This window comes from Corvus moneduloides, chromosome 10, assembly GCF_009650955.1.
Source record: "Corvus moneduloides isolate bCorMon1 chromosome 10, bCorMon1.pri, whole genome shotgun sequence".
NCBI classification, from domain to species: Eukaryota; Metazoa; Chordata; class Aves; order Passeriformes; family Corvidae; genus Corvus; species Corvus moneduloides.
The window spans coordinates 8704456-8730215 of record NC_045485.1 but is presented as its reverse complement, the minus strand read 5'-3'; the positions used below and the strand labels follow the sequence as shown (position 1 = coordinate 8730215).

The 25760-nt window shown below is 42.2% G+C and overlaps 1 protein-coding gene across 2 annotated transcripts; it reads right to left on the bottom strand.

Annotated features, from left to right (window-relative positions):
• Window positions 1-2069: 2069 nt before the first annotated feature.
• MOGAT1 (monoacylglycerol O-acyltransferase 1) lies at window positions 2070-25157 on the bottom strand. Of its 2 annotated transcripts, none has more exons than XM_032119438.1 (6): window positions 24968-25157; window positions 14818-14996; window positions 14222-14423; window positions 11444-11618; window positions 7705-7904; window positions 2070-4720 (listed from the first exon to the last, which is right to left on the bottom strand). In XM_032119438.1, exons 1-6 carry the CDS (start codon window positions 25059-25061, stop codon window positions 4566-4568), a joined length of 1005 nt encoding a protein of 334 aa, XP_031975329.1. In that variant the 5' UTR covers window positions 25062-25157; the 3' UTR covers window positions 2070-4565. The 2 variants fall into 2 exon arrangements, with proteins under 2 accessions (XP_031975329.1, XP_031975330.1); XM_032119439.1 differs by having other exon boundaries at window positions 4524-4720; window positions 14818-14993.
• Window positions 25158-25760: the final 603 nt, after the last annotated feature.

Below are 25760 nucleotides of genomic sequence, written 5' to 3'. Positions count from 1 at the left end.
CATACTTTAAAACAAACAAACAAACCCCATTAAATACATCACTGTTGTAAGGTGGGTAGTTTTCCTCTTCCCAACAGGCAAGTGCAACACATTTTTTACTCCAAGCAGCTGTTTAGCTCCCCAGTTCCTACAGTGAAGCAGAGTCTCTGCCAGGCTTTTTCTCTCCAGGGTACCATTACTAAGATCTGGACTCCTTCATGCAACTTGCACTTAAAATTCAAACTTTTAACTGAAATTGAATTCAACTCCAAAAGCTGTTATTTCACCAGCTCTTCAGAGGATTGCCCACCCGTTCATGCTCCAGCTTCCCAGCTGTGCCCCCTTCGCACTGATTGTGGGCTGCTACAGCCCAGCCCTTCCCTGCTGTGGGTCACTTCTTCCTCAGACCCTCTGGAATCCTAGCGGGAAGCTGGCTTCAGGCTCTCCTCAGGAGACTGCAGCAAGCAATCCATCCAGATTTCTCAGCATAATAAGAGTACAGCCTGACAGCCAGGCTAATGTGACCCCTCAAGTTCAGCCAGGATCCTCACCCAACAGCAGTGATGAGTATCTGAAATCCAGTCAGCACAAGCCCACTTTGGTACAAAGCTTTATTATCTCACACCTCCTTGTCACAGCTATCATTGAAACAACTGACATTCATATTATACAGGTACCATAAAAAGCTACAAAGTGTAAACCAGGCTGTGTAGTAAAGTAAAAATACTCCAGGACTGACTGTCTGCCAACTGAATTTGGCCCAGAGGTGTTCACACATGAGAGAACAGGCAGGTACTTCATCCTGAGCACGTCAGGGAGGCAGTGTTTGCATGTTTCAGAGGCAGAGCTTCTCCTGTTGATGGATGGCTGGCTTTCCTGGGATTACGTGTGGCATTAAAAGGCACAAAGAGAAACACCCCACGAAGCAGGCCCCAGGCAGTGTGGGCATCCCACCAGGAATGTGAGTGCTCCCCAGTTCTTCCAGTCACAGCTGGGGGAAATGGTGTCACCATTCTCACCAGCTCCTTGCTCTTGCTTTGTCCAGCAGGAACTGCAGCTGGAGACTCTTGCTCCAACAAATATGGGCAGCCTCCTAGCGGCTGCAGCAGTGCTGGGATTGGTGCCTGTGGTAGCCAAAATGGGTCTATGGCTGCCAGGGCTGTGGATTGCAGGGCTTCTTTACAGATCCACACACTAACACAGATGTAAATATTTTAGATGACACCATGTCTATCACGTTTAGAGACAAAAGTTCTATTTTAAAATAGTCCTAGGTACACTAGACAATTGGTTAATAAAAGGTAGTTTGGAAGGACCATCATAAGCAATATGCAGTGGTAACTGAGCAACAATAAATACTTGAGCTGTTTGGAGATTTTCTTGGTTTGTTGTTTTTTGTTGGGTTTTTTAGGTTTTTTGTTTCTTTTACCATCACCATTGTTACAAAGCAATGACAGTATCAGTAGCCATAGTAACACAATCCCTACTTGTTCTACCTCAGCCAGTTACAGATGGTACACAGAGCCCACAGAAAATTTTCTCATGGAATTCAGAGGAAAGCCTGTTTGTAGGATACCCTTTGGGCCAGATACTGTTCCAAAATCGGTATCCACATATTCTCTAAAAGTTTTGGTTAATTTGATCAACAAAAAACCATTGTTACTTCCCATCCTCAACCCAATGCTAGTATTTTTAAATTTACAGCCTGATCTTCTGTATCATTAAGGTAATGGAAGAAGAACAGAGAATGAGAGGAAGTATCTCATTAGAGCAGATGATCTAGGAGAGAACAGTCTGACATAGATTCCAAATTCTTCTTTCATGAATAATCAGCACTACTCATCAGGGCAGGCAGCAAAGAGTCAAATCCAAAGGAAATTTCACATAGCTGGCTAAGAAAAAGCAACTGCTCAGGGATCATCACTTTGTACAATCCTCAGGACCCTGAAACCTCTTCCCAGGTAACAAACTTGCCTTCTTAGAAACATGCCCTTTCCAGAGCTGAAACCATCCTGATCTTAAGCCGGTGTCAAACATGCACAGCTGTTGTGCTTCCTCTGTCGCGATAGAGGGGAAACCCAGACACTCAATATGAGTGAACAACAGGAATCTGCTTTATTGATTGTACCAAAGCTTCTTATAGACTATCAATAATAGGCTTATGCATATTCGTAAAAGGCGCATTCTAAGTGGTTCACGTCGTCTAAGCCGATCTCTAACCCCTCCTTTAGTCCCCCTTCTGTGGTCAGCAGTTCTCCTTTTCCTCTGGCCTTCTAACCACAGATGTCTATTGTTTTGCTGCCAAAACCTATCCTTGCTAACTCTGCAGATAAACCCATAGCTCAGCAATAAGACTCAATGGTGGTTCAGTTATTGAGCAAGATACATGTGATATTCTGCAACTTCAGTTGTTACACATAATGTGTAATGCAGTGTTCTGTGAGACCTTGCTCAGCTAACTGCAAGGGTCTATGTGCCCGTTCTCATGTAGCCAGCTCCTCAGATCAGTAAGCTGCAAAGAATCTATATGCCCTTTCTCACGTAACCAATCCTTCACATTCCTCTTCTCAAACCCTGCTCCTAAACCCCATTTCTGCTGAATAAGCCACCACTCAGTATTTTCTATGCATAGAGACCAGAGATCTCAACCCAGGGAAAGGTGGACAAAGAGTGAGGAAGCAAGATACCTACACCACAGTGATCACCAGTGATCAGCAAAGGTGTGGGAAGGGAGGGCAAGCACACATGGCACCAAGAAAGCTCAGGTAGAGGTGAATTGTGGGCACATTGGCAGCAGTCTGTCAGGGAAGAGGGGCTTCTTCAGGCACTGCAAATTCCAGCCCTGGTTCCCAGAGTGATTGTGTCATTGTAGAGAAAATGAGAGCAGGATTCAGCATTGGCTCAGGGTTGTTTACATCCGGATGACAAAGAGTCACTAGAAGGAAGAGCCCTCTTAAGGAAACCAACTTGTTGCTGGAGGGTTTTTTGGAGCACATACATCCGCTCTGTCTGGCAAATACTTGTTTGGCTTTGGGGCATTGCTTCAGTCAGAGCTCACTCCGTAGAAGTAATGTCTACTCTTTTCTTTAAACACCTTCATCTTGCTAAGATATTTTCTTCCCAGAGTTCTACCTTGCTCCCAAAGCCCCAGCTGTGCTTCCTCTAAGAGCCTCCAGCCAATCAAATACACAATGTGTCCAGTGCTGCTATTCCTGGAGCATCTCAGTGCTGAACTGAGCCAAATGAAGATGCCCAAGCTGCCTGATAAGCCCATGCACAACCTGTCAGACCACCTAACTGATGTAATATTCAGGCACCAAAACAGCTTAAAGCAGAGCAAACTCTTCACTGACATCAGATCTGAAAAGTTTGCATGCAGACAGAAGGCACGTACAAATACAAGAATTTATCTCATAAAAATTCAGGAATATACTACAATTCTTTCCACGCACAATAATTCCCAAGACATAGGAATTTTCACTGAAAAAGTATTTGGCTAAGATTTTTTTCTTTTCTTTTCTGAAGTGGATATCCACATTAAGGATAAATCTTTTCTCAAATTCAGGCACTGAGTTTATATACAATGCAGCCTCTTAACCTGCTGCACCCTAGAGCTATGCTCACACTGTGTCACCCTGCAGCACCAGCATAACACATACTTCCCCACAGCTGTCAGTAGGGAAAAAAAAGGCATTATCAAGTACACTTTCCTTGGTGAAATTTCAGAACTGACTGAACAAATTGGGCTCCCTTTCCTTCTGTGCAAGTGCTTGACATAGGATCATTTTTAATTTGCACAGGATGAAGAGTTCCCATGATTCCCTCACTTCTCCTGTTCTGTGCCTGCTATCTCTTCTGAGGCTGAAACTACCAAAGCTGCTTCATCTTCCAAACTTACGAGCCAAAGCACAGATTTTCCAGAAAAGTCACATCATTCAGTGCTTCCCACCACCCAGCACGCACATGCACACAACAAACTCAACACAGTTCCCCAAACAGAAGGTTTGCTCTGCTCCATGATTTGGACAAACTGTTTTTGCCAGTATCCTATGCAGGGCTGAAGGCTCCTATTTAGTCTTGAATTCTCATGTAAGTAGTTTACAGTAGCCATCTGCTGAAAACACACACCTTCATTTCCGTGGAAGAGCAGCAGGGGTTTCTGACGTTCAGAGAACAACCTGTTGTCATGTTTGATAAATGCTGGTAAGTCTCTCGACCTCTAATCAAATACTTCTTGGATTTTTACTTCTGCTAGTGATCTCATGCTGGGGCAATTTCCTATGCTCAAGCTATGGGTAGGTACCATGGTGGTAAGAATACCTGTGTGGAGTCTCTCACTCGCATTTCTGGCACATATGAACCTAAAAGGACATTCAAAACAGCACTGACTTCAAGGCTTGCATCCCAAAGGTCCCTCCCCCCACCGCCCAATAGGATAAAAATCAATAAATCATCTAATATTCCCTTCTTAAAAGTATTCCTTACATAAGGATAATTACAGATTGCAAAATATGGATTGCAAGAAAGACATCTTTCAGCAGACACTGTTTCTTTGCATGAGATTTGGAATTACAACTTGTAATTTGCTACTCGAAGATGAGAGATTTATGCTCAGGGATGCCGTAATTGCTTTTATGTTCTTCAAATAATTTCTTTAGTTTCTGTAGATACAATGCATGAAGCTGATCGATCTCTTCATTGGTGGGGTTCAAGTTCTGTTTTACAGGGATGGGGCTTCCCACTGTAAATCAAACACAACAGCATTAGCTTCGCTGACATCTCTTTTTAAGCAGAATTGCTGTCCCTTCCGTAACAGCTCCACCACAGTTCCCAGCCAGATGGCAGAATCACAGCACAATTTTCTTACCCTGGGGCCTGATCCTGCCTTTCACAAGCCTGAGTCCTGGGTCTGGTTTTCCACTTCCTTTTGCTCACATTCAGGTAAAATGAATTAACCCCCCTGCCCAACATTTCAGTCTGCCAGCAAAAGAGCACATGAGAAGAGTGATAAGCTCTAACTTGAAGGAGCAATTTACACTGCAATATGCAATCCCATGGGTTACGTGCTGTCTACAAGTCCAACACAGTATTTAAAAAAATGTACTTTCTGTCTTCTGTTCTGATTTGAATAGTAAAACTACTCAGTGTGAGGCACATGCTTAAGAGGACAGTGGCGCCCTCAACCACACAGTCTCATGAACAGGACTGAAGGAAATATTTATCTTCCAATTTATTCACAATGGATATTACTGCACAGAAATGTTGTTGGTGACCTCAGCCTAGGGAGGGTAGCATGCAAATCCCCTAAACCCTGCGAGGGGTCTTGGAACCATCCATTGCCCACTAATGTGACTGGAACCAAAATGCTCTCCATGCACTGTGCAAAGCCTGCTACCTGCTCCATGGGAGGCGACTCCATGGAAATCCAGCGGGCAGCCTTCTCTTCCACAAAAAGCTATGGCTAAAAAGTGGATTGCTAAGAGGAGCTTCCCATGACCTCAGTCTTTCCTGTGTTGTTCAATCACCAGATTTTGACAGCTGTTCTTGCATTGGAAGCACCAAGACCTTAACAGACCTGACTGGGATTACAGAGGAAGTCTGGAAAAACAGACCTAAAAGCACCTTCAGGAGCTTTTCCAAAGGCACCTAAAAATCCCTTTCAACAGATGTTGCCACTTCAGATTGGATAGTGATGACTAAAGGGAAGCCTAGCCAGAACCACAAAGAGCTGAGCCTGCATTTTCCTGCTGCAGCTCCAACTGCTAACAGCTCTCGGGCCCTGTGTGGTGCTGAAACTCAGACTTTACATGGCTGGGGTGGGAACCCAGCCCTGGATTGAGCAATACCTTAGAGGGGTGTGAAATCAATACACATATAATACAGGATTTCCAGAGGCAGGACTGGAAACAGCAAACAGTCCCCAAGCCCTTCTGCAACAGTCTCTTCTCTCAAGAGTGAAGATTTCTTGTGGAATTGAAAACTAAACTCATCTCTCTATGTGCAGCTTTAAGGAGCCTGCTTAATTTGATATTTGATATTTCTGAAAAGCAGTAATAAAAAAAAAAACCATAAAGGAAAGCCAAAAATACTTCATTCATCAAGCCCAAAACACACAAACTTCACAGATCTTGGCTTAGCTGAATGGCTCTTGGATCCATGGCTTCTGAACTAGGAGTGAAATCACCCATACTTGGCTACGTTGACAGCACAGTTCATTACCTCAGGTGAGCTCACTGTGCCTCTGCAGCTCTCAGGAGCTGAGCCAATGCTTTCAAAGTCATGTTGAGCCATACCAAGAACACCCCACACACTTTCAAGGACACAGGGACATTGTGATAGTTATCAAACATGGGGAAAGAGACACAGAAGGCAAAGGATTTCATGAGTTCTTACAAGTTCTGTTGCAAGACTCTGGTCTTGCTGATTTGTAGCACTCCTGAGCTCTTGTCATGATGAAGAAATGCCTCAAAGAATAAGACATTTTAAGCTTCAAAACAGTCCTAGTGTCATCAGCCCAAATAAAAATTGCTGCATATACATCTCATTCAATACATCTCATTCCAAAGCTTTGATAACTTTTTGGCTTTAAAATAAGTGACATTTTTAGCCTGTCTGAATACAATGTGGGCTTTAAAAACTAAATATTTTCAAAATATTTAACTGCATGAACGGATAAAACAGAGATTTGCATAAAATTTAACATAAAAAGAGCTACATTTTTGTCATAAATATTTTTATTTGTTTCATACTATAATCAAATCATCCCCCCACTAAAGGGAGGACCACCTTCAATGTCCCTTGTGGAACACCAGAACAGCTCAATTTTCTTTAGTTCACTCAGGTCAGGATCTGGCTAAAAATGATTTATCAAAAAATATACAGACAGACAGCTAATGCCTTTGCATGACACCCAGCATCACCTATTTTGTAAAGGTGTGGTTGTCAATAGCACTAGTAAAACCATTAAAAATACATTCACTTCCACACTCCAGTGAGAGTAGATGGGCAGTAATGAAAGCTTTTGGGGAAAAACACTCTCCTGAACTGCCTGTCACCATGGCATGCAGGCTTACAATTAAACATGACTGGATCTTTCCAAGGGAGAAAACCAAGAGGGAAGGAAACACCCTAAAGACCTGCAAAGACATCTAAGTGGCAGCCTGCCCAAGGGCTGTGGCATCACACTGTGTCTTCTCCCTTTCCTCCTGCATCTCTCCTTCTGTCCTGATGAGCAGCAGGTCAGGACCACACAAGCTCCTTCCAGTAGCCCTGCTCCAGAGCTCTGCTGGAGTGGCTGTGCGTCAGCTGCAACATCCAACTGCTACTTCTCTATAGAGATAAGAAATTGCAGGTCTGGGCTTCTCACAAAACAGCTACAGCATCCAGAAACCACAGCCGCAGCTGCAGAGCTGTGGCAGCCCTCTCATAAAAACTGGACAACTCTTGGATTTCTTTATGGCTTGCCTAGGATAAAAGCCTATGGATAACTGAGAATGAAGACTAAGATTTGGCCTGGGACAGAAAGGGGAAAGAGGGAAAAGAACTGCCCCTTTTAACAGGGAAGGACAGCAATCAAAAAAAAATTTAAACCTCACATACTTGTTTGAGATGCACAGCAATCAACTCTTTCTGTTAGAACAGATTTATAAATCTACAGATATTAGCAGCACACTGATGAATTTCTAAACATTTGCAAACACGTTAGAAAAGGTGCTGGGAACTTACCAACAGTATGAATAGGTTGCCTGTAAGGTATTAAGCCAAAACTGTACTGGAATACTCCTCTAGCATGAAATAGTGGTAAAGCAAAGCCCATTATCTTTTGCAACTTCTCCTGTACATTTCTGAGCCATGAACCTTTTGGGTTTGCAACTTGCTTGAATAGTTCATTTTCACCAAAGGAAAACACTGGAACCAGATGAGCCCTATAAAACAAAGAGGACACTGAGAATTCTACATCAGCCTGCACTTGCACTGCAGTTCACATCAGCATCACATAGTTTCACAACGACCAGCACAGAAAGTTTCAGCAGCTTTAGATTTCATCAGCAACAGGCATTCAACTCTTCTCACGTGCAGCTGCTTTTTGAATGCCTTGGCTGGTTTGTGGTTAAAAAAAAAAAAAAAAAAAAAGTGATTGGCACACAGCTATCAACTTGCTTTTGGCAGTATTTAGTTGGTTGGTTATTGGGTAACCTATTTGGTTAGTTGGTAACCTATTGCAATTTGTACTGTTCAGAATGATGAAAACGCATAACTGCATATAGCATAAGCATGACTTTATCCACCACTATTACAGCAAGTCCACCCTTGTTCCACTCCATTTTTTACCTTGGCAAGCAAAGAAGCCTTGTTGCTAACCTTATAGTGCTCCCAGCTGGGTGGCATCAAAACCAGATCTTGGCTTTGCCTTGTCTTTTGACCGGAGTAATGCGTGCCCTTGGTTTCAGCACAAAAACCATGATAAAAACCAGACACCCTCACAGACACTAGTGCAGTGCCAAATTCCTCCTCTGCTGTCCAATTCCCAGTGAAACCCTGCTTCCTCTGGACTTCTTCGAAAACAGTAGCCTTAATAACGGTATTACCAGGGGTCAAATCCTACCCACAGAAATTATGTGAACTCACTTTGGCTCTTGCACAGCCTAATGAATTCTCATTCAGTTCTTGTTCAGTTCATGAATTGGCTTGGGAGGAAAGGCACTGACTAGCTCCTGGACAAACTACTTGAGTGGATGGAATTGGTGCAGTTGTTTCCAGCAGGTAAACCCAGCATTGTATTTAAAAACTTGGCTGCAGTATGGTTTTTGATTAATGCTTAGATTCATTAAATATTCTACAGAGTTTAGAGAAAAAAAAAAATCAAGGTAATCCTAAATAGTCTCCAAAGGATTCAGGGATGTTTTATTTGATTTACTTAAATCTTAGTTTCTGCATCTTAGCTCTATTCAGCCCCCACTGTCTTCGAGAAAAACCTTACTGTAAAATAGCAGTATTGCCAGAACATTGTCAGAATTAATTTCTGCAGAGCTGTGAATGCCTGAGGAGGATGCACTGAGGACAGAGCTGGCTAGAAAGAACTGTGGACAGTCAAAATCTACCTATACAGAAAAAAGCAATGGCTTCAACAGCTTCTTTAGCCTGACGACTCAGACAGACTATCATTCCCACATACTATTCTGACTAGTGTCTGCTCAAAGTTTCTTTCTCAAGTGGATTTATCACCTAGCCACCTGTAAAGGAGATATCATAAAGCCTGGTACTTACTGTGGCTGTGTAAACACTCCACTTTTTACTACAACACTAAGACAAACAGGAACATCTTGTGGTGCAATAGCATCCTGACACTGTGGGATTTGTTTTAATCTAGTGAAGGCTTTTGCAAGATGCTATGTAGGAGGCTGAGACACAGAAATAAGTAACTTAAGATTGTGAAATTAAAGATAAGTTAGCTGATTCATCATTTGTTTTGTGTCTTTAGGATTTCTTCATATCAGATATTTGTACTACCTTGGACCAAAATGTCTTTTGCAGAAGTGCCGAGGACTTTTGCTGACATATTCAGGCCACATTTGACAAGCTCCTAGCTGAGGAACACAGCTTCTCTGTGCTGGCAGCACAAGAGCCAGGGCCAGAGCACAAATCTCTGCATTGCCCCTTCCTTCCTGTGTTGGTATTTGCTGCTGCAGATCATGAGCACCACGAATGTGTGCAGGCACTGATGGCAGGTGGATCTTCTCATCTGCATCCCACAAGCCCTGCTTGCCCTTTCATTTCCACTTGAGTTGGAAATTTTCTTCCCATTTTGTTAATTGTTAAAAAGAAAACATTAAAACCAGAAGCAATTACTGGATGCCAAATCTTTGGTCAAGAGCTCTGTCAGACTCACCCTGTCCCACAGCCCTGCTGGAGAGATATGAAGTCAGAATTCCTAGGCTTCATGTAGAAGGAGGTTTTTGTGCTGGTGTTTGTACAAATGACCTGTAGCCTGCTGGTTACAGTGGCCATGTGACGTGTAGCCCTTAGCCACTCAGGCAGAGACAGGCACTGTCACCCAGAGGGGGGCTCTAGACAGCTACGACCCTTTCAGAAAGAGAAGAACCATCACTGGAACCAAAGTAAGTGAGTAAGTAAAGGGGCCATTCCTGTGTTTTGTAAGTGTTCTCCTCTTGTTGTTATGTGTTGGAGATACTTTTGAAATCAAGGTCATGAGAGGCACAGGTATATCTGATTTCTCAATCCAAATCAATTTAGGTAAGAGATAACCACCAACAACTTTTGATATGACAGAGCAGACATTTATCAACATGCTTAGAAAAAAAAAAAGTACCTAACTATTCTTCTAAACTTTATGGTTAAAATAAGTAAAAGCTAGTGAGAGTGTTGAGGATCCCACTGAATTAATCAACAGTTGAGCAAAAATTGAGTAAAGATTCATTTAGACACGAAAGTCCTAATTCAAATACACAAGAGTTGTTTCTGGGTACAAATTATACTAAAATGTTACATTCTATTAGTAAAAAAATTCTTTATGAGAATCCTAGTGATATGTATAAGAAACGTGTGCCCTTGGAATTTTGGCACAGAACAGTTTCTAGAACAGTTTCTAGTTTTTTGCATGCCGTGAAAAAGCAGAGAGCTCCTCTTCTCAGAGATGACCTTTTCTCCAGTTAATAGCTTAAAAAGCTGTTACAGATTTCTCAAAACTAGTATTTTTTTCTCATTGCTTCACATGTCAATGCATAATCCTGGGAGCTGTTCAGAAAGTGTAGCAGGAACAAATCATTGGTTCCAATATTTCTAATATACAAACCATCTAGATCAGTCCAGGAAAAACACAACAGCTTATACTATGTAAATCACTCAAAAGATATTGATACCATCTCTGTTTAATTACACCATGATGGCTGCTTGATAGTAAAAAGTTACCTAGTTTTTCTTGAGATTTTCACCAAAAATTCCCAGGAATTTACTTTTGCAAATGGCAATCTTCAAAAGAAAGTATTGAGAATAATAGTGAAAACAAATCTTCCTAGACCATAATTTTCAGTGATTTAATAAAACAGGGCCTGGCTTTCCAATTTCTTTGTTTGTTTGCTTAAAATGATCAGAAAATTCTACCTTAACGTATCTTCAATTTACAGAGTAGAAAGCACAATGTTTGCTCTACTCAGCAAAACCAGCCAAGGTTCACTAATACTGTTTCATAATTCTTACTCTTTGCTAGTGCAAGAAACAACAGAAATGAAACAAGATATGCTAATAACACCTACTTCTTACAAATTATGAAAGTCAAAGGAGTTTTCAACAGTCCCAGATTGGATCTAGGTGGACAGACTGGCTCCTGTGCCAGACATCTGCATGTTCTTAGACAAATAACTCCTTCAAATTCTCTAATTTAATATAATATGAATTATATTTAAGAATCCATCTGCATTCAAAGCATGCTTAATGGAAGACCTACCCATGTTTCAGGGCCATTTTAATAAAGCCCTTCCTCTTGAGGATGTTCAATGTTAGACTTCCAGGATGTGCATTCAGAGATTCCTCTGCTCCTCCAATCACAATGACGGATGCATGGCCACCTCCTTCATTGTTCAGCACATATGAGACACTTTCCTTGGATGCAGAAACCATTCCTTCAGGAGGAAACATTTTAGAGTGACCACTGGATTTTCATGTACAAGTACAGTGGAATTTAAGAATATTTTTAAATCTATAAATGGTGTTTCAAAATTATAACAGCACAGAACATATTTCAAAGATTTGGGTTCAACCTCCTCAATTTGCAACAGATTTGGTTTTGGGCACGTGCTTTGATTTCACACTGATGAGTTAAATGCTGTTGCCTATTGCAAGAGTTTTGAGTTCTTCAGGGTGTGCTCTTCTGCCAACTTAACTCCCCTTCAGAGAGATTCTGTGCCCAAGAGCAGAAGAGGTGAATGGCAGCAGGCACTGCTGAGAGGCAGGAGCTAAAGCCATGAAGCAGGTGCATATAAATACAGGCATAGAGGGGTTAACAGAATGAACAGAAGACTTGTTAACTCAAACATGGAGCTACAGTGCCAAGCATAGCTCTCCATTATTTTCAAAGCTTTAAAGCAGCAGCTCCATCTAAGGAAAAGTCATGACAGCATTAGAAGAAGCAGAAAAGACTCACTTGTACCATTCTCAATGATTGCATCAGCTCATTCTCTAGTAACCAGGCCCCAGCACTCATCAACATTTAGGCTAAAATAGCAGATTATATGAAGCTTTTCTGGTACTCCTGCTGATCCAGATACTTCATCAGACACACACTGCTGTATAAGACTTTATCATCTCCTTAGATCTTGCTCTGGACTTGGTGCTTTGAAAAATCCCTTTTCTAACAGATACGCACCTAATCCTTCAAAGGTTCCTTTTTGCCCTAAGTTTTATTTCAAAGGCTTATATTGCTCCCATTTACCAGAAGCCATGTTTAACTACACTGTGTTGAATTCATACACTCTGAGTGACAATTAAGAGATCATGTCTAGTTTACATTGTTGTTGGTTTTACAGGTATCAAAACACCCTTTTGGATATCCTGTTACCCACTTGGTCTTTTTTCTAATAGGGACTTTACAATGTGGATTATAAAAATTTCATAAGAGAGGGAAGATGACTGTGATCTACTTTTGAGAGCTGGCCATCAAGAGGAATAGCTTGTTACTGGAGCATGTTCAGACCTCAGTAAAAAGCTACATCCGTTTGCCACATATGCCTTCACAGTCACTGTTACTCTGAAAATGCAGCCGACCTGAGACTCACAAATAATTCAAGTGACGTTCATTCATGTCAGCATGCATTTTCCCTGGAAAGGAAAGCAGGAGCTGCTGCCTTTCCCAGGACAAATCTGTCTCCTGCCGAAGCTGAGCTGTCAGCCTGCATGCAGGGCACTGCTCCATGCTCGCACCGGAGCCCAGGAGTGCCGCAACTGCGCTTCCTGAGGCAGCAACTGCAGGTTTTGGAGAAAGGGAGAAAAAGAGGGGGAGATGAAACACTGTGCCAGGAGCATGGCTTTCAGGACATGGAGGATTTTGCAAGTGTTTTATGCTTTGACTGATAACATGTATTAGACCAAAGGTCCCCTCTCATTTATCAGCTGCATACCTGTGAAAACCGAGCTCCAGTGCTGGTTATTCTTTAGTGTGCTTTTTACTGCAGCTGTTTTTCATCCTGCAGGTAAATATTTGTTCCCATTGGTCAAGATGCCAAAAACATATAAATCTGACTTCCAGACAATGATTAAAAGACAGTGTTTAAAATTGCAATGGTCTAACACTGCCAATCCCTCACTTAGCAAGTCTCAAAGAACACCCTCAGAAATTACATTTGCATGGAAAGGCATTCTCTGGTATGTTGAAGCATACATAGATAAGTAATTCTGATATTAATATGGGCAGGATCCTAGGCATGGTTCTGTGAATGGAGCAGTGGAACAGCTTCTCTGAGATTGCAGCATCTGTGTTGCAGTCAGGAATTAAGTTAGATCTCTGTCTCCCAAAGTTAGTCTTGTGCATCAGAACATACTTAAATGCTGTAGTTGAGTGAAATTAAGTAAAATAATTCCTGGATTAAACCACTGGGGTGGAACACTCGTCCTTATTTAATTCTTCTCATCCTTCTGTTCCCCCAACTTGATTGGTTGTTATTTTTATCTTTTATTACTGCAGCACCAGTCATGAATATCACCCCTTTATGACATGCTTCTCAGAACAGAGAAAAAAGGTCCCTCTCCTTAGAGTTTACATCTCAATTAAAATTACACAAATTTGCATCATGGGACTTCAATCAGAAGAAGGTAATTAAGTTCTGAGTAGAAAGATATTTGTAATGTGCAAGACTAAGCCCTTCAGGTAAGAGATTAGCCTGAATTAGTTTTACAAGTGCCTGCCCAATGACTAAATAACATTACAAATTATTATGCCCTTCTCTTCTTGTATATAATGGGTACTCTGGACTGCTGTCTCACAGTTCAAAGGAAAACCAGCAATTTTTTTCAGAAAGAAAAAACAACTCAGTGATATAGTTTACAAAACTATTAATAAAACCTTCAAATTGTTTTGCCACAACAGTTCATCATAAAATAGAGGTTAAATTTAGCACCAACACTGATCCTTCTGAAATTACTTACCATATATAAGTAGAGGAAAAGACTCTACATTTGTAATAGAAGCTAAAATATGGATCAACAGCTGAGACATTCTGCTTTTACCTACCAGCACTCATTATGTATTCTCTGAAGAAGGGACAGCCAAACCAGATGGGCATGATATGAAGATATGGAGTAAGCCCAGGAAATAAATTTTTGAAAGTAGGATCGGTGCAAAAGTTTCCAAAGGCTCCAGCTACTAGGACCCCATGAGGGTGAAAGCCAAGTAAGTAGTTGTGATTTGGGTTCAGTTCTGAAGTTTTTATAAGCTGAAAAATAGAGTCAGTGGTGGACATTATAATATTTACCTCAAAAACAACAGCTATGGCGATTGCACGTTGACAGGACATCAAAGCAATGACAATGCAATTCCTTCTGAGCACTTAAAACTACTGTCCTGCTTTACAGATAAACAAGACTTAAGTAGATATGTCAGGATACCATGTCTAGCATTTGCTGTGCTGAAGCACTATCTTATGACCCAACAGTCCAAGTACAAAACCAGGCCCTGTCCCCTTTTGTCACTAAATCTCAGATTTCCCATGTTTTAAAAAGAAGTTAAGTTCACCCTGGAGTAAGTATTAGAATTTACCAAAGATGAGTCTTAGATGTTTGCCCATGCTTATGTCTGTTCAAGCTGTTTGTGAGAAACCTTTTACTCACATGAATGGGAAAGTATTCCCTGAAGTACTTCCAGACAGTCCAGCTTCTGACCCACTGGGACCGTCTGCCCCCAGCACATGGTGTTTCCCAGTCAAGGTAGAGCCACAGCAGGTACAGAACAGCAAGGAACCAGAAGTTGCCCAGGATCAGGATCACAAAGAATCCACAGCAAAACTCTGCTACAAGAGACAAGAAGTGATTCAATTCACAGCAAGCATGAATCACATCTGTGTCCTTTTAAGACCCCGAATGCCCAGCCTTGATATGTTTTTACAGATTCACTCAAAATGCATACAAGTTGAACTCAGCTTATTCCACACGGTGTTGTTACACTGAGGGTGAAACATCACAAGAGTGTATCACCTCAGTCTGTTATTTCTCCCTCTACTGAACAACTGGACGTTTGGTAGAGAGCATCTGGTTTACCTAAGGCAAAATAAAAGGAGACAGCAAGAGCTAACAAGGATGTAATGCTTCAGGGAGTGAGAAGAAAGGAAAGCTGCGGAAGGAAAGAAGGGAAAGGGAGCCATAGCAACATCTCTTTTCTAATTACAGGGGTGTTGGGCAATCATTTTCTATTCTGTTTCTCATCTTCTCTACCTGTAATATGAGGGTGGTAGTTCTACTCCCAGCCAAAAGTGCTGTCACTGGCCAAGGAGATGCACTAGACAAGACCAAAACATTAAGAGGTTCTGCTTCAGCCACTAAACATGTCAGTCAAAGGGGAAGTTCAGTGGTGCCATGGGAACACAACAGCAGGTAAGTCCTGATACTTTCAAACCCAATTTAGTAAGAAGGGTAACATCATGCTACAATAGTGATACATAAGAATTGTATTATACACAATTCAAAGAGCAAGAAAAAGTTGTTTGGTTAAATACAGTGTGTTACTTTGGGCTCAACCTTGAAAGAATTACTCAGGGAAATCCTATGGAAACTTTATCTTTGTAGAACTTGCAGAGTTTTACAGTCTTGCAGCACGCTGAGCAGCCCTGGTCAGAGATGTCTGAGGAGGAGGGCCTGCTGCTCTCTGCCCCGTGGTACCCCTGCAGCAGCCTGCTTGCTCTGCCACCTCCTGAACAAACCCCAGCAGGCACCTGGATCAGATGCTGAAGTCCAGGTTGCAAGGGAGCTTTAGCATCATAAATTTATAAAATGGCAAGCAAAACAGGACCTAGTTCTCACTGGAAGACTCAATGGGCAGAGTTGCAGGAACCTGGCGTTTTTCAGAGACATTTTACAATGCAGAAGCAGTACTTTATGTCTCACAATTGACTGGCTTTCACGAGGGCAATATCCCGTGAAGTCCTAGAAGAAGTTACACCAGTGAAACATACTGAGCTAAATACACCACTAAATAGAGCAGAATTAAAAAGAAACAATAGAAATACTTCAGGCAGTAATTTGGCTCACACAATGTAAATATCACCAGAACTGAAAACTTTACAATAAACAGATGAACCAAGAGTAAAACCCACTCATCCTAGCTCAGATCACCTTTATTCAAGAGAGATATTACTTGGGTGTTGAAAAGTCAGCAGATTCCCTAGACTAAGCAGATTTTGAGCTGCTGAAATTGAGATCTTAACTTGGTCTACAGGCAGACTTGCATTTCCTCCAACCTGAATATTTACTTCTTCTGAACTTCAACCAGCTTGTTCGTGTGCCTAGTTTGACTGTGCATTCAGAATAGAATTGGATATCTTGTCCTGGGGCAATTGAGAACTACCACAGAATCCAGAAGCAGACACAGCAAGCAAAGTTGCTGGTTATAGTGAGTAGGAAAGAAGGGGATGAACATCCACATTTCTAGCAGGAATACGATCAGAAAAATAAAGAATTGCATTTCCTCTGAGGAAGGGAGAAGGAAATTACCATAAACAAAAGCAGGAGCAGGATCAAATCTACCATTTTCAAGGATACTCCATTCTTCGGTACAGAATTCTTCAGTACAGAAGCTCACTGCTTCCTCCTCATACAAGCAACCCCAGTCTTCCACAGAAAAGCACTTGAGTAAGAGGTCTTGAAAAACACCACAGCTAACTGAGGCCCACAGACCCTCAAAGTCAATATGGAAAGCTCACAAGAACTGAAACAAATTCTAAGGAACATCATTATTGCAAGACAAGTAACACAGGTGAAATATGACACTCAATTTCACAGAGAATCCCACACTATCATCAGTCCAAAATAGGGCACAGAAATCTACTGAGGAAAAGTCATTACCTGTTCCTTGAAGAAGAGATTCTGAAACTACAGAAATTTCTAGGAATGCTAATTTGGACAGGATGCCAAGGTTCTTGGTTTAAGTTTGAACAAGTATGAGAAGTTTTTTTTAGCTGCTATAAATCAATTAATTTCAAGCTGTTATGCAAAAATTGGTAAGTAGTTCTATTTCTGACCTTTCCTTTCAGAAGCACTTTCAGCTTAACACAGAATCACAGGGCTTTTTTAACACAGAATCACATGGCTTTTTGCTATCAGTTCCCGAGCAAACAGCTGAAAAGTGCTCTGTAGCAAAGCATCCTTGCTGTGAGACCTAATTACATCAGCAGTGAGAAGGCCCAGATAGTTGTACTTAATCCTATGCAGACAAACATACACAAGATCAACAAGCTTGCTGCTTTGCTTTAGCTAGGACACATTCCTGAGTGCATGCAAGGTATGGGGAGATAAGTACGCTGTTAGCGCTTCCTAAGGGGAGCTCAGCATCTTGTAGGACAAAGTTGATTACTGCATTCCCAATGAGACATGCCAGGCAAATTCCTTTTGCCATACCTCCTCATTATTTCAATGAATTAAGAGCCTGCAAGATGACCTAAACAGTGATGACTCAAAACCAGTGAGCCTATAAACACAAACCTGATGTTTTCTCCTTCAAACAAGACAGTGAGTAAATAAATAGCAACCATTTTAACTAAATTCATAAAAAAATTTCAGGCAAAAGGTGAATAACTTGGGATTTGTCACTCTACTGCATCATTGTGTCCTTGGGTGTAGTTACAGTGTATGCTCTAAGCGTAATTTTTTGGTTGAACTTGAATTAGAGCTTTGAAAAATATCTTTGTGATATATTGGATTGGGGGGGTGGAGGGGGAGGAAATATAGAATAAAAGACAAATCACTGCCATGGAACTCTGAACACTGGGTTTGTGAGCCAATGTTGATGTGTCACTTCTCCATTTCCCATTTACAACACATGGATACTCATATTTTGCAACACATGGATGAAAACCACTCTATGTAGTGTTAGCTATCAGTACTGGCAGCCATCCTGCCCAATGATGTTTGTACACGTGATCCTTCAGTCATTAAACAGGCTCTGAGTTTGCAGCTGGGGGCACCAAATTCATAAAACAGTTAAATATCAGAGATAGGAAGCAGGAAAACAGCACAGGTTAAATCTAGAAATTGGAAGCTTCAAATGCTTTTGGAGTTACCAAGGCATCAAAAATGTTTAATTAATATCTATCGTGAAAGCCACCGAATGTAAGATTGTCCCTAGAAGAGAAGGCTCCCATTATGCTCAGAGCAGTCATGGACAGCATGCCTGGGCACTGCAGGTGTGTCCCTTGTGCCAGGGGTGCTGGTCTCGCCCCAAGCAGCACTACAGGCTCTCTGCAGTGTTCCAAAAACCATGCAAAGGAGCTCACTCCAAAACCTCAGGACTGCCCAGCAACTCAGGACAGCTCCGAGCCAGTTCCTGCCATGTCCCACATACCATTAGCAAAGGTTTCTCTAAACACATTATGCTCCTCTGTCTTAAAAGAGCTGGAGGCATTCAGAGTTCAGCAATTTGAACCTCATCCCACCAAGGACATGGTAAAAACCCCCATCTTTATCCCCTGGCATCCTAGTAAATACACAGGCGGAGAAGTGATTCTTAGCATTGCCCCTCCCTGGGCTTTATGAGTACATGTGTGTACCAATACACAAAGCAAGCTGAAAAGCTCATTTCTTACCACACAGACATGGGGGGAAAAAAAATAAAAAAGAAAAACTACATTATTCAACAACCATGTTGATGTATCTACAAAAAACCAGTGCTTTTCTCATCCTTAGTTTTCAGAGCAGCAATGTCCCTAAGCTGGGTTGGGAACAGAACTTTGGAGGGAACACAGAAGAATTGCAGTGATGTTTTCATCCCTAGTGAACATTTGCTCCTCTCAATTATCCTTCAAGCTAACACTGATCAGCTGATTTTGGCATTTAAAAAAATTATTTTCCCCACTTACGGGATATTTTCATGCAGGAAAAAAAATTAATCAGCCTTAATTTCTGAAAATATTCTCTAAATTATTTCTATATATCATGAAGAAAATGACAGAAATTCAAATGAAGTAACAACTACAGCAAATGGACTCCAGTATTCCCACCAAAGTAAGACCTGAGACAAAAGGCAACACCTGAGAACAGGCAGCCTGCCAAAGCAACAGTAAGCAAGTTCATGCCTCTGCAGAGTATTGCTCTGCAGCTTTTACATAGAAAGCCTCTTTTTTAAAAAATGGAGACGTAATGTTACTACTGTCCTGTTTAAAGCCTACTACTCTGTGCAATTCCGTCAATATACAGTTTTCCACCAGTAACACAGGAACCTGCTGACGCTTTTTATCCATGGCAGATAAGGACTTGCCAGCAAAGAAAAAGCAGGGAGTTTATTTAAACTAACTGCACTGGAAAACTGTTGGCAGCCCCAGGAATTTGGTAGCGGTGTCCAGAACTGAGGTGGTTGGGCAGCCAGCATTTGTTGAGTATGTATCAGTCTCCTGTGAGGGCCTTTGTCAGGTTATTGGTTACAACTGGGAGCCACAAGGATATCTGAGCATTCCTACCAAGGAAGCAGTATCTCAACAGCACTAGGATAACAAACATAAACCCTCAGATGCCAAGCTTTGGAGGCCTGTTTATGCTGAAATTTGGTTCTAGTTCCCAAGATCTTCCACTGGCAAATACTGATAAACTAGAGATACAGAGCATTACAGACAACTGACTTGGAGGTAGAGTGGTCTGGATACCATAAATCCCCAAGTTACTAATTGCCAAATCCTGAGACAGAATGCCAAATTTAGTCTACATATTTCCCACTTCTTTTCTTTCTCCTTAGGCATTCACTATCACTTACGTTCAGATACAGGGTCTCTGGCCTGACACAGAAGAGCCGTTTTTCTTCTTATTTTTGAGAAATACAAACAAATAGACACATAGTTAAATTCCCTCCCTAAGACATAGGTAACAGAGGCAGCATTCCTACACATACTAGTCAGTAAGTACCCTGTTATTCTCTGCAATCACACTTCCGTCCCTACCCATAGGCCACCAATAAACTTCATGGATAGATGAATATAGAGTATTCAAAAACAAGCAGCAATACCAGCCAGCTTGCTAGGAAAGACTCATGGAGCTTAGCTGAGTTTTCTTAAGTGTCAAAAGAGTTTTTTTTAAAAAGGCTTTGAGGAAAAACAAAACCATATTAGTTATCCAGCTATAGCTGAAGAATTAAATCAGCACCAGATAACAAACCATCATGGCGTTTGCAGGAAAGGCTAATATTTGCCTTAGCACATTACACTGACACCTGCTTTCTCAACACAGAAATCACTTATTATTCCAGCAGTAATCTCACACTCTGTGGCAAATGTTTCATCATTTCTATTCTTTTGGGGAAGCCAGATCCACAACTCAAAACTGTCTCCAGCAAGTTCAGTTAACAGACTGCTTCAGCCTACATGCACAGAAGTTTAATCACTAGAGAACAGGATGTAGTTTAATATATACCAAGGTCTTCGTGCATATTAAAGGATACCTTGTATTATACAGTGATTTTGTATTACTAAGGGTTTTGCAAATAAACACAGGAGTGCCTGCACAACAGTCACTTCCTAAACCCCCAGTGAGGAGACCAGGGACACTGCTGGGCCCCAAAGGTGAGCCTTAGAAGATGCACCATTCTCCCCTACCATCACTTTTTCTGAGAGAAAAACCCTGGTATCCCTGCTGTAGGGTTAAATTCTCATTTCCCTCTCTCATTGTCTGGCCCAAGACACCACCACTCCACTCAAGTTACTCAGTTTTGCATTTGATTTTGTACATGCTCAAACTCCACTGTCCCTTTTCACATAAGGGGCACAGAAGTTAGCAGGAACATAGGTCACCAACTCACCTTCTATCTTTATTTTCTTCAAAAATACTGTCATTTGATTTGTGTACATTAGAGAGAAAAGAAAACAAAAGGCTAAAGCACTGGGAAAACAACACTCCAACCAAATCTGATTTTTTTCTTTGTTTTAATGGTTTTGCCTTTAAAAGAACCCTTTGATCTACCTCCTGCCTGGGTACTACTCACCTCCTGATACAAACTGAACCTCACTGACAGATGTGCAATACTGAGGCACACAGCTCACACACCAAGAATAAATGCTCAACTGCAGTGTGCTGCGTGAGAAACAGAAAACCTACCCCTGTTCCCAATAGAGAGGATATCAGACATACTGGTAAATGCAGCAAAATTAATTCAAAGCTCTTAAGAAAAATATTTCCAAGCTTAAAACCAAAGATTTCCTGCAAACACCAAGCACATCTGTTGCACTCATTGACAGTGACAATTTCTTTAGAGCACATGCACCATGAAACCTATGACACAAAAATGGGGGTTATGCAACCTCTTTGCTTTGTCAGTCCAGCAGCACTTACAGGCTTGGAGATTTCATTTCTCCAGGTGACTTTCTGCCTGAAGTTGCATTGGACAACGGCACAGAGTGATCAAGAGCAGACAGCACACAGCCTCACAAGGCAGACACGGTGTAGGCGTTGCACGAGCTCGGAACAGGGCCAGACCTGCCCCAGGTCTGTCAGCCCTGGCCAAGCCAGTGAATCTCTAATAACAGTAATTACAAGCATAAAAAACTACCATCTATAGAAAATTGTCTAGTTTGGCTTTTTAGCCAAAGTAGGCACTATGAAATTGCAAAACTTCACGTATTTGCTGTTTCAGCAGTATAACACTAATGGCTTGACATTGTGCTTCAGCCTGAAGCTGTTTTGGATTTGTGTTTAATACAGTGAGAAATAGCATGATTTTAGCATTTGCCAGTTTTCAGTTTTAACAGCTTTAGTTTTCTGGACTCAAGACTGATAACACTTGTCTTTCAAAAGACAGAAGCCCAATTAAAACACTTTCCTCTTTCATGGAATTTATACCCAAACTTTTCTGGTCTGCTGCACTTGGAGAACATAAGATATTAAGCCGTACGGCATTTTCAGCCAACACATGGTGGGAATTTGTTAATGGGCATTTCTCTCATCCAGAAACATACATATCCCAGTATTTCAGAACTTATTTTTGCTTCTGGTGTCATGCCCCTGGATAATGAACAGGCAAATCACTGTTACAATGAAAACTTGTCTTTTCCCTTTGAGGGTGAACTTTGGCAGCTTGCAGCACAGAACAAGGAAGCACAGGAACTTACAGCCAGAATTTTAAAGAGGTTCCTTTTGTATATAATGAAATTCTGTGCACATCTGTACAGCTTTTTTGAGACAGAGGCATGTTTACTCTGCCTACGCTACACAGCAGAAGCAATAGATCTGTAGTGCAGATCCAGCCCAAGCTGGTACACTGCATGAAGAAGCAGAACTTTGTTGTACCAGGTTGCTGCTGATATTTTTTTCAGTATCTGTTGACTGATTCGCTCTTTCTACAGTGGGGATGAGATTTAGGCTTCAACAACTATTGCATGTCTGTATTTCAGGCCAGATTGTCAGTCACACAAGCAAGAGGGCATTTTCAGTCATCAATTCCACAGTCTCAGAAAACCATGCAGCATTACAATAAAGCAAGCCTGGAGAGCAAGGGCATTTTACATTTCTCAACCAGGAAGATGAAACCAAGAGTCTTCTATCCAAGTCACATTGTGAATTCTAAATTGCAATAGGCTCACATTCTCCTTTCAGCTTACTCAGTATGCCAGATCTGTTTTTCACATGTCACTCCCCAGATATGAAGCCTATCATTAACTGATTCAGCTTTTGTCAATCAGAGCACTAATTTTCAGAGTTATCTTACTTCATCTGTTAGTCCTATAGTTCATTTTACTAAGCTATGGCACCTTACAACATACCGAGATGGGCAACTTTAGCAGCTAAGCCAGTACCCCATTTATTCACTGCTCTGAACAGAATCCCTCTATCTATATCATGAATCATTAGTTGTCATAGGGCATTATCTGTTCAAGTTTTCACATGCAGATATGTAACACAAGACAGACAATCAACGTAAGATCGTGCTTGGCATAAACTAGTTCCAGCCACACACAAACACCCAAAGAATGCCTAAACCTCCAATCTGTTCTGTGATGAACTCACACAGTATTTCACTCGTAGTGGGGCATCCCCTCCCTGATTTGAAAGTGTCACTTTTGAATTCAAAAGCTTACAAACAAACAACATCTGTTCAGGAAAAACAAACAAACAAACAAAAAAAAACAAACAACAAACTGGAAAATCCAGACACAGGGGCAGTCCAGAACATCAGAAACCAGCCCATTTCTCACTGCTTTAAGTCATTTAGGATTCATCCACCTGAATTTTCCTGCAGCTAAGTGAAACTTTTTGGCCAGATCACTGGCTGCCCTATGATTGAAGGCATCCACCTACAAAATGACAAGGTCACCTTGGTCAGCTCTAAAGATAAACATCCCCATGAAGCACAAACAGATAATTATTATTAGAATCAAATTGCTAACCAAGGATTCTCGCAAATTGATTTTTTCACGATCACATGAACTCACTATACTCAACATAACCAGACATAAGACCATTTCCTTGTTGATTTTCCTTGGCATTCCCAGCTGCAGAAGACAGCTGCCTACTTTTCCTGCTAAACTACAGAGAGAGGATTTTCTGCAACCCGATCACTTCTAGTAAGCACAGAAAGATGTGTTTTTCTGCAGCAGTATTGCTACGTTAGGAAAAAAAAAAATTGTTCTCTTCCACCTGCCCCTGAACTTCCACTGCTTTATGAGACTGGAATAATGGCTCATGCCAAGACCTAATTCAATAACAGAAAATTAAAAGTACAGACTATTTACAATGTAGCCACAAACATAAACTGTTTATCATTTAACAACATATAATTTAGAGGTAGCAGAACATCTACTGATTAATCTGTGAAGATGCCTCATACCCTCCATACTTCCCCCAAGCCTCTCATGTGTGGGCTAAAAAAAAAAATAATCGGAAAGACATCAGACCATCTGAAGGATAATATACTTGCAAGACATACAAGGAAGATATGTGCACACTCCTTTTCTCCTTGTAAATCCTAGAGCATAGAGGATCTTGAAGTGTTCCAGCATTTCCAGTAATACACAGCTAAGCAGTGGCTCTGTACCACATAACAGACTATTCAATAACCACTTTCCAATTTATACAATCCATGGATTTAGTCTCATAGAGCTTAAGGCTTATTTACCTTATCAAGTGATTAATTTCATCAAGTTCAAGACACCTACCCATGTGAATAAGATTTGCTGCAGTAAAGAGGTGCTTGGTGATAGGTGTCTATTAAGATATTAGGAACATTAATTATAGAGGAACAATCAGTGGAAAAAGATTACCAAGTAGAATTAGCAACACTTTCTTAAAGTCAGTGAAGATATTTTTATAGAAGTGTCTTCATTTGAGCCAATTCACTGACAATGCCCATTAATTTTCATCACCTTGTTAAATAAGACTTTTATTGACCTACAGCATATAAAGTTATTTTACGAAATTACAAATGAAAACAGCATTAGTCATGTACCAGAATTTATGCTCATGTTCAATAAAAAAGTTGCTGTCAGAAACCTACTGGTGCCTCAATGAGGAACCACAGACACTAGCTTTTTAGGATGGTATTTGAAGAAGAACCCATAGAAAGAAATAGACACCCCAAAAAGAGGATAAGCCATCCAAAGCTTTCAGGGAAGAAAGAAGTGCGATGCTCTTGCCCGTCCGGGGATCGTCGGGAGCTGCTCGCCCCTGGCCGCTTCGGCACTCACGTGCAGCCACGGGCTGGCACCGAGCGATACCCACAGGTAACGCTGGTCACGGAAAAAGCCGCTTCTTGCCCTTTTCTCTCTGGGGCAGGGGCAAGAAGGAGGAAGACTGTTACCCAGCAGGAGGAAGGAGAAGATCCACTGCAGCACGGCGACTGTCTGGATCCTTCTCTTTAGCGGGATGTTGATGGGGGCAAACTCGACCTTCATGCTGACGGCGGGAGAGCAGCGCGGGAGGCACGGACCTGCCGGCTCCAGCCGCAGCCGCAGCCTCAGCCGCTGCACCTGCCCGCTGCGCGCCGCTCTGCCGCGGCCCCGGCCGTGCAGGACGCGCCCCTCCCGCCGCCAGCGCTGCCCACGGCCGCGGGCCCGGCAGGCGGGGACGGGGAGGCGGTCCCGCCCGCCCCGGCCGCGGGAAACCTGATCCTGGAGCTGGAGCGGGCAGAGCCCGGGCGCGGCTGCGGGGGCTGGCGGTTGCTATACCCCCTCTTCACGCAGGCGGCCGGCGCGGCTCCCCCCCGCTCCGCACAGACGACACCGGGCGGGGGGAGCTCTCTGCTCGCCCTGCCGGAGCGAGCCCCGCGCCTGCGGAGCCAGGTGCGTCCGCACACCCAGCACCTGCGCTGCCCTGGCGGGCCGGGCGGGCTTTTCCCCTTGGAGCGACCGGAGACTTGGCACTCCCGGGAGCGCTTAAGGCTCTTACCACTAAAGAGCTTATAGAGCTGACCCAGAACTTAAAAGAGTTCCTGCAATGTTTGGCGTCAAGCCTTTCGTTTCTAATTAAACCAACAAACGCACAGCCTCCTCCCGCCCGCGGCGCTTCGCCCGGGGTGTCCGTGACAGGGATCGTCAAAATAAAACTTCGGAGTGAAACAGAAAACACTCCCCGAAACTTGCACAGAGCTGCCC

Excerpts from the sequence above, each read along its gene's own strand:
- MOGAT1 (XM_032119438.1), bottom strand. The coding sequence starts at position 25,061 with ATGAAGGTCGAGTTTGCCCCCATCAACATCCCGCTAAAGAGAAGGATC. Across the intron at positions 14,997-24,967 it reads CTTCTCCTTCCTCCTGCTGG|CAGAGTTTTGCTGTGGATTC; the intron begins GTAACAGTCTTC and ends TGTCTCTTGTAG. Across the intron at positions 11,619-14,221 it reads AGAATACATAATGAGTGCTG|GAATGGTTTCTGCATCCAAG; the intron begins GTAGGTAAAAGC and ends TTCCTCCTGAAG.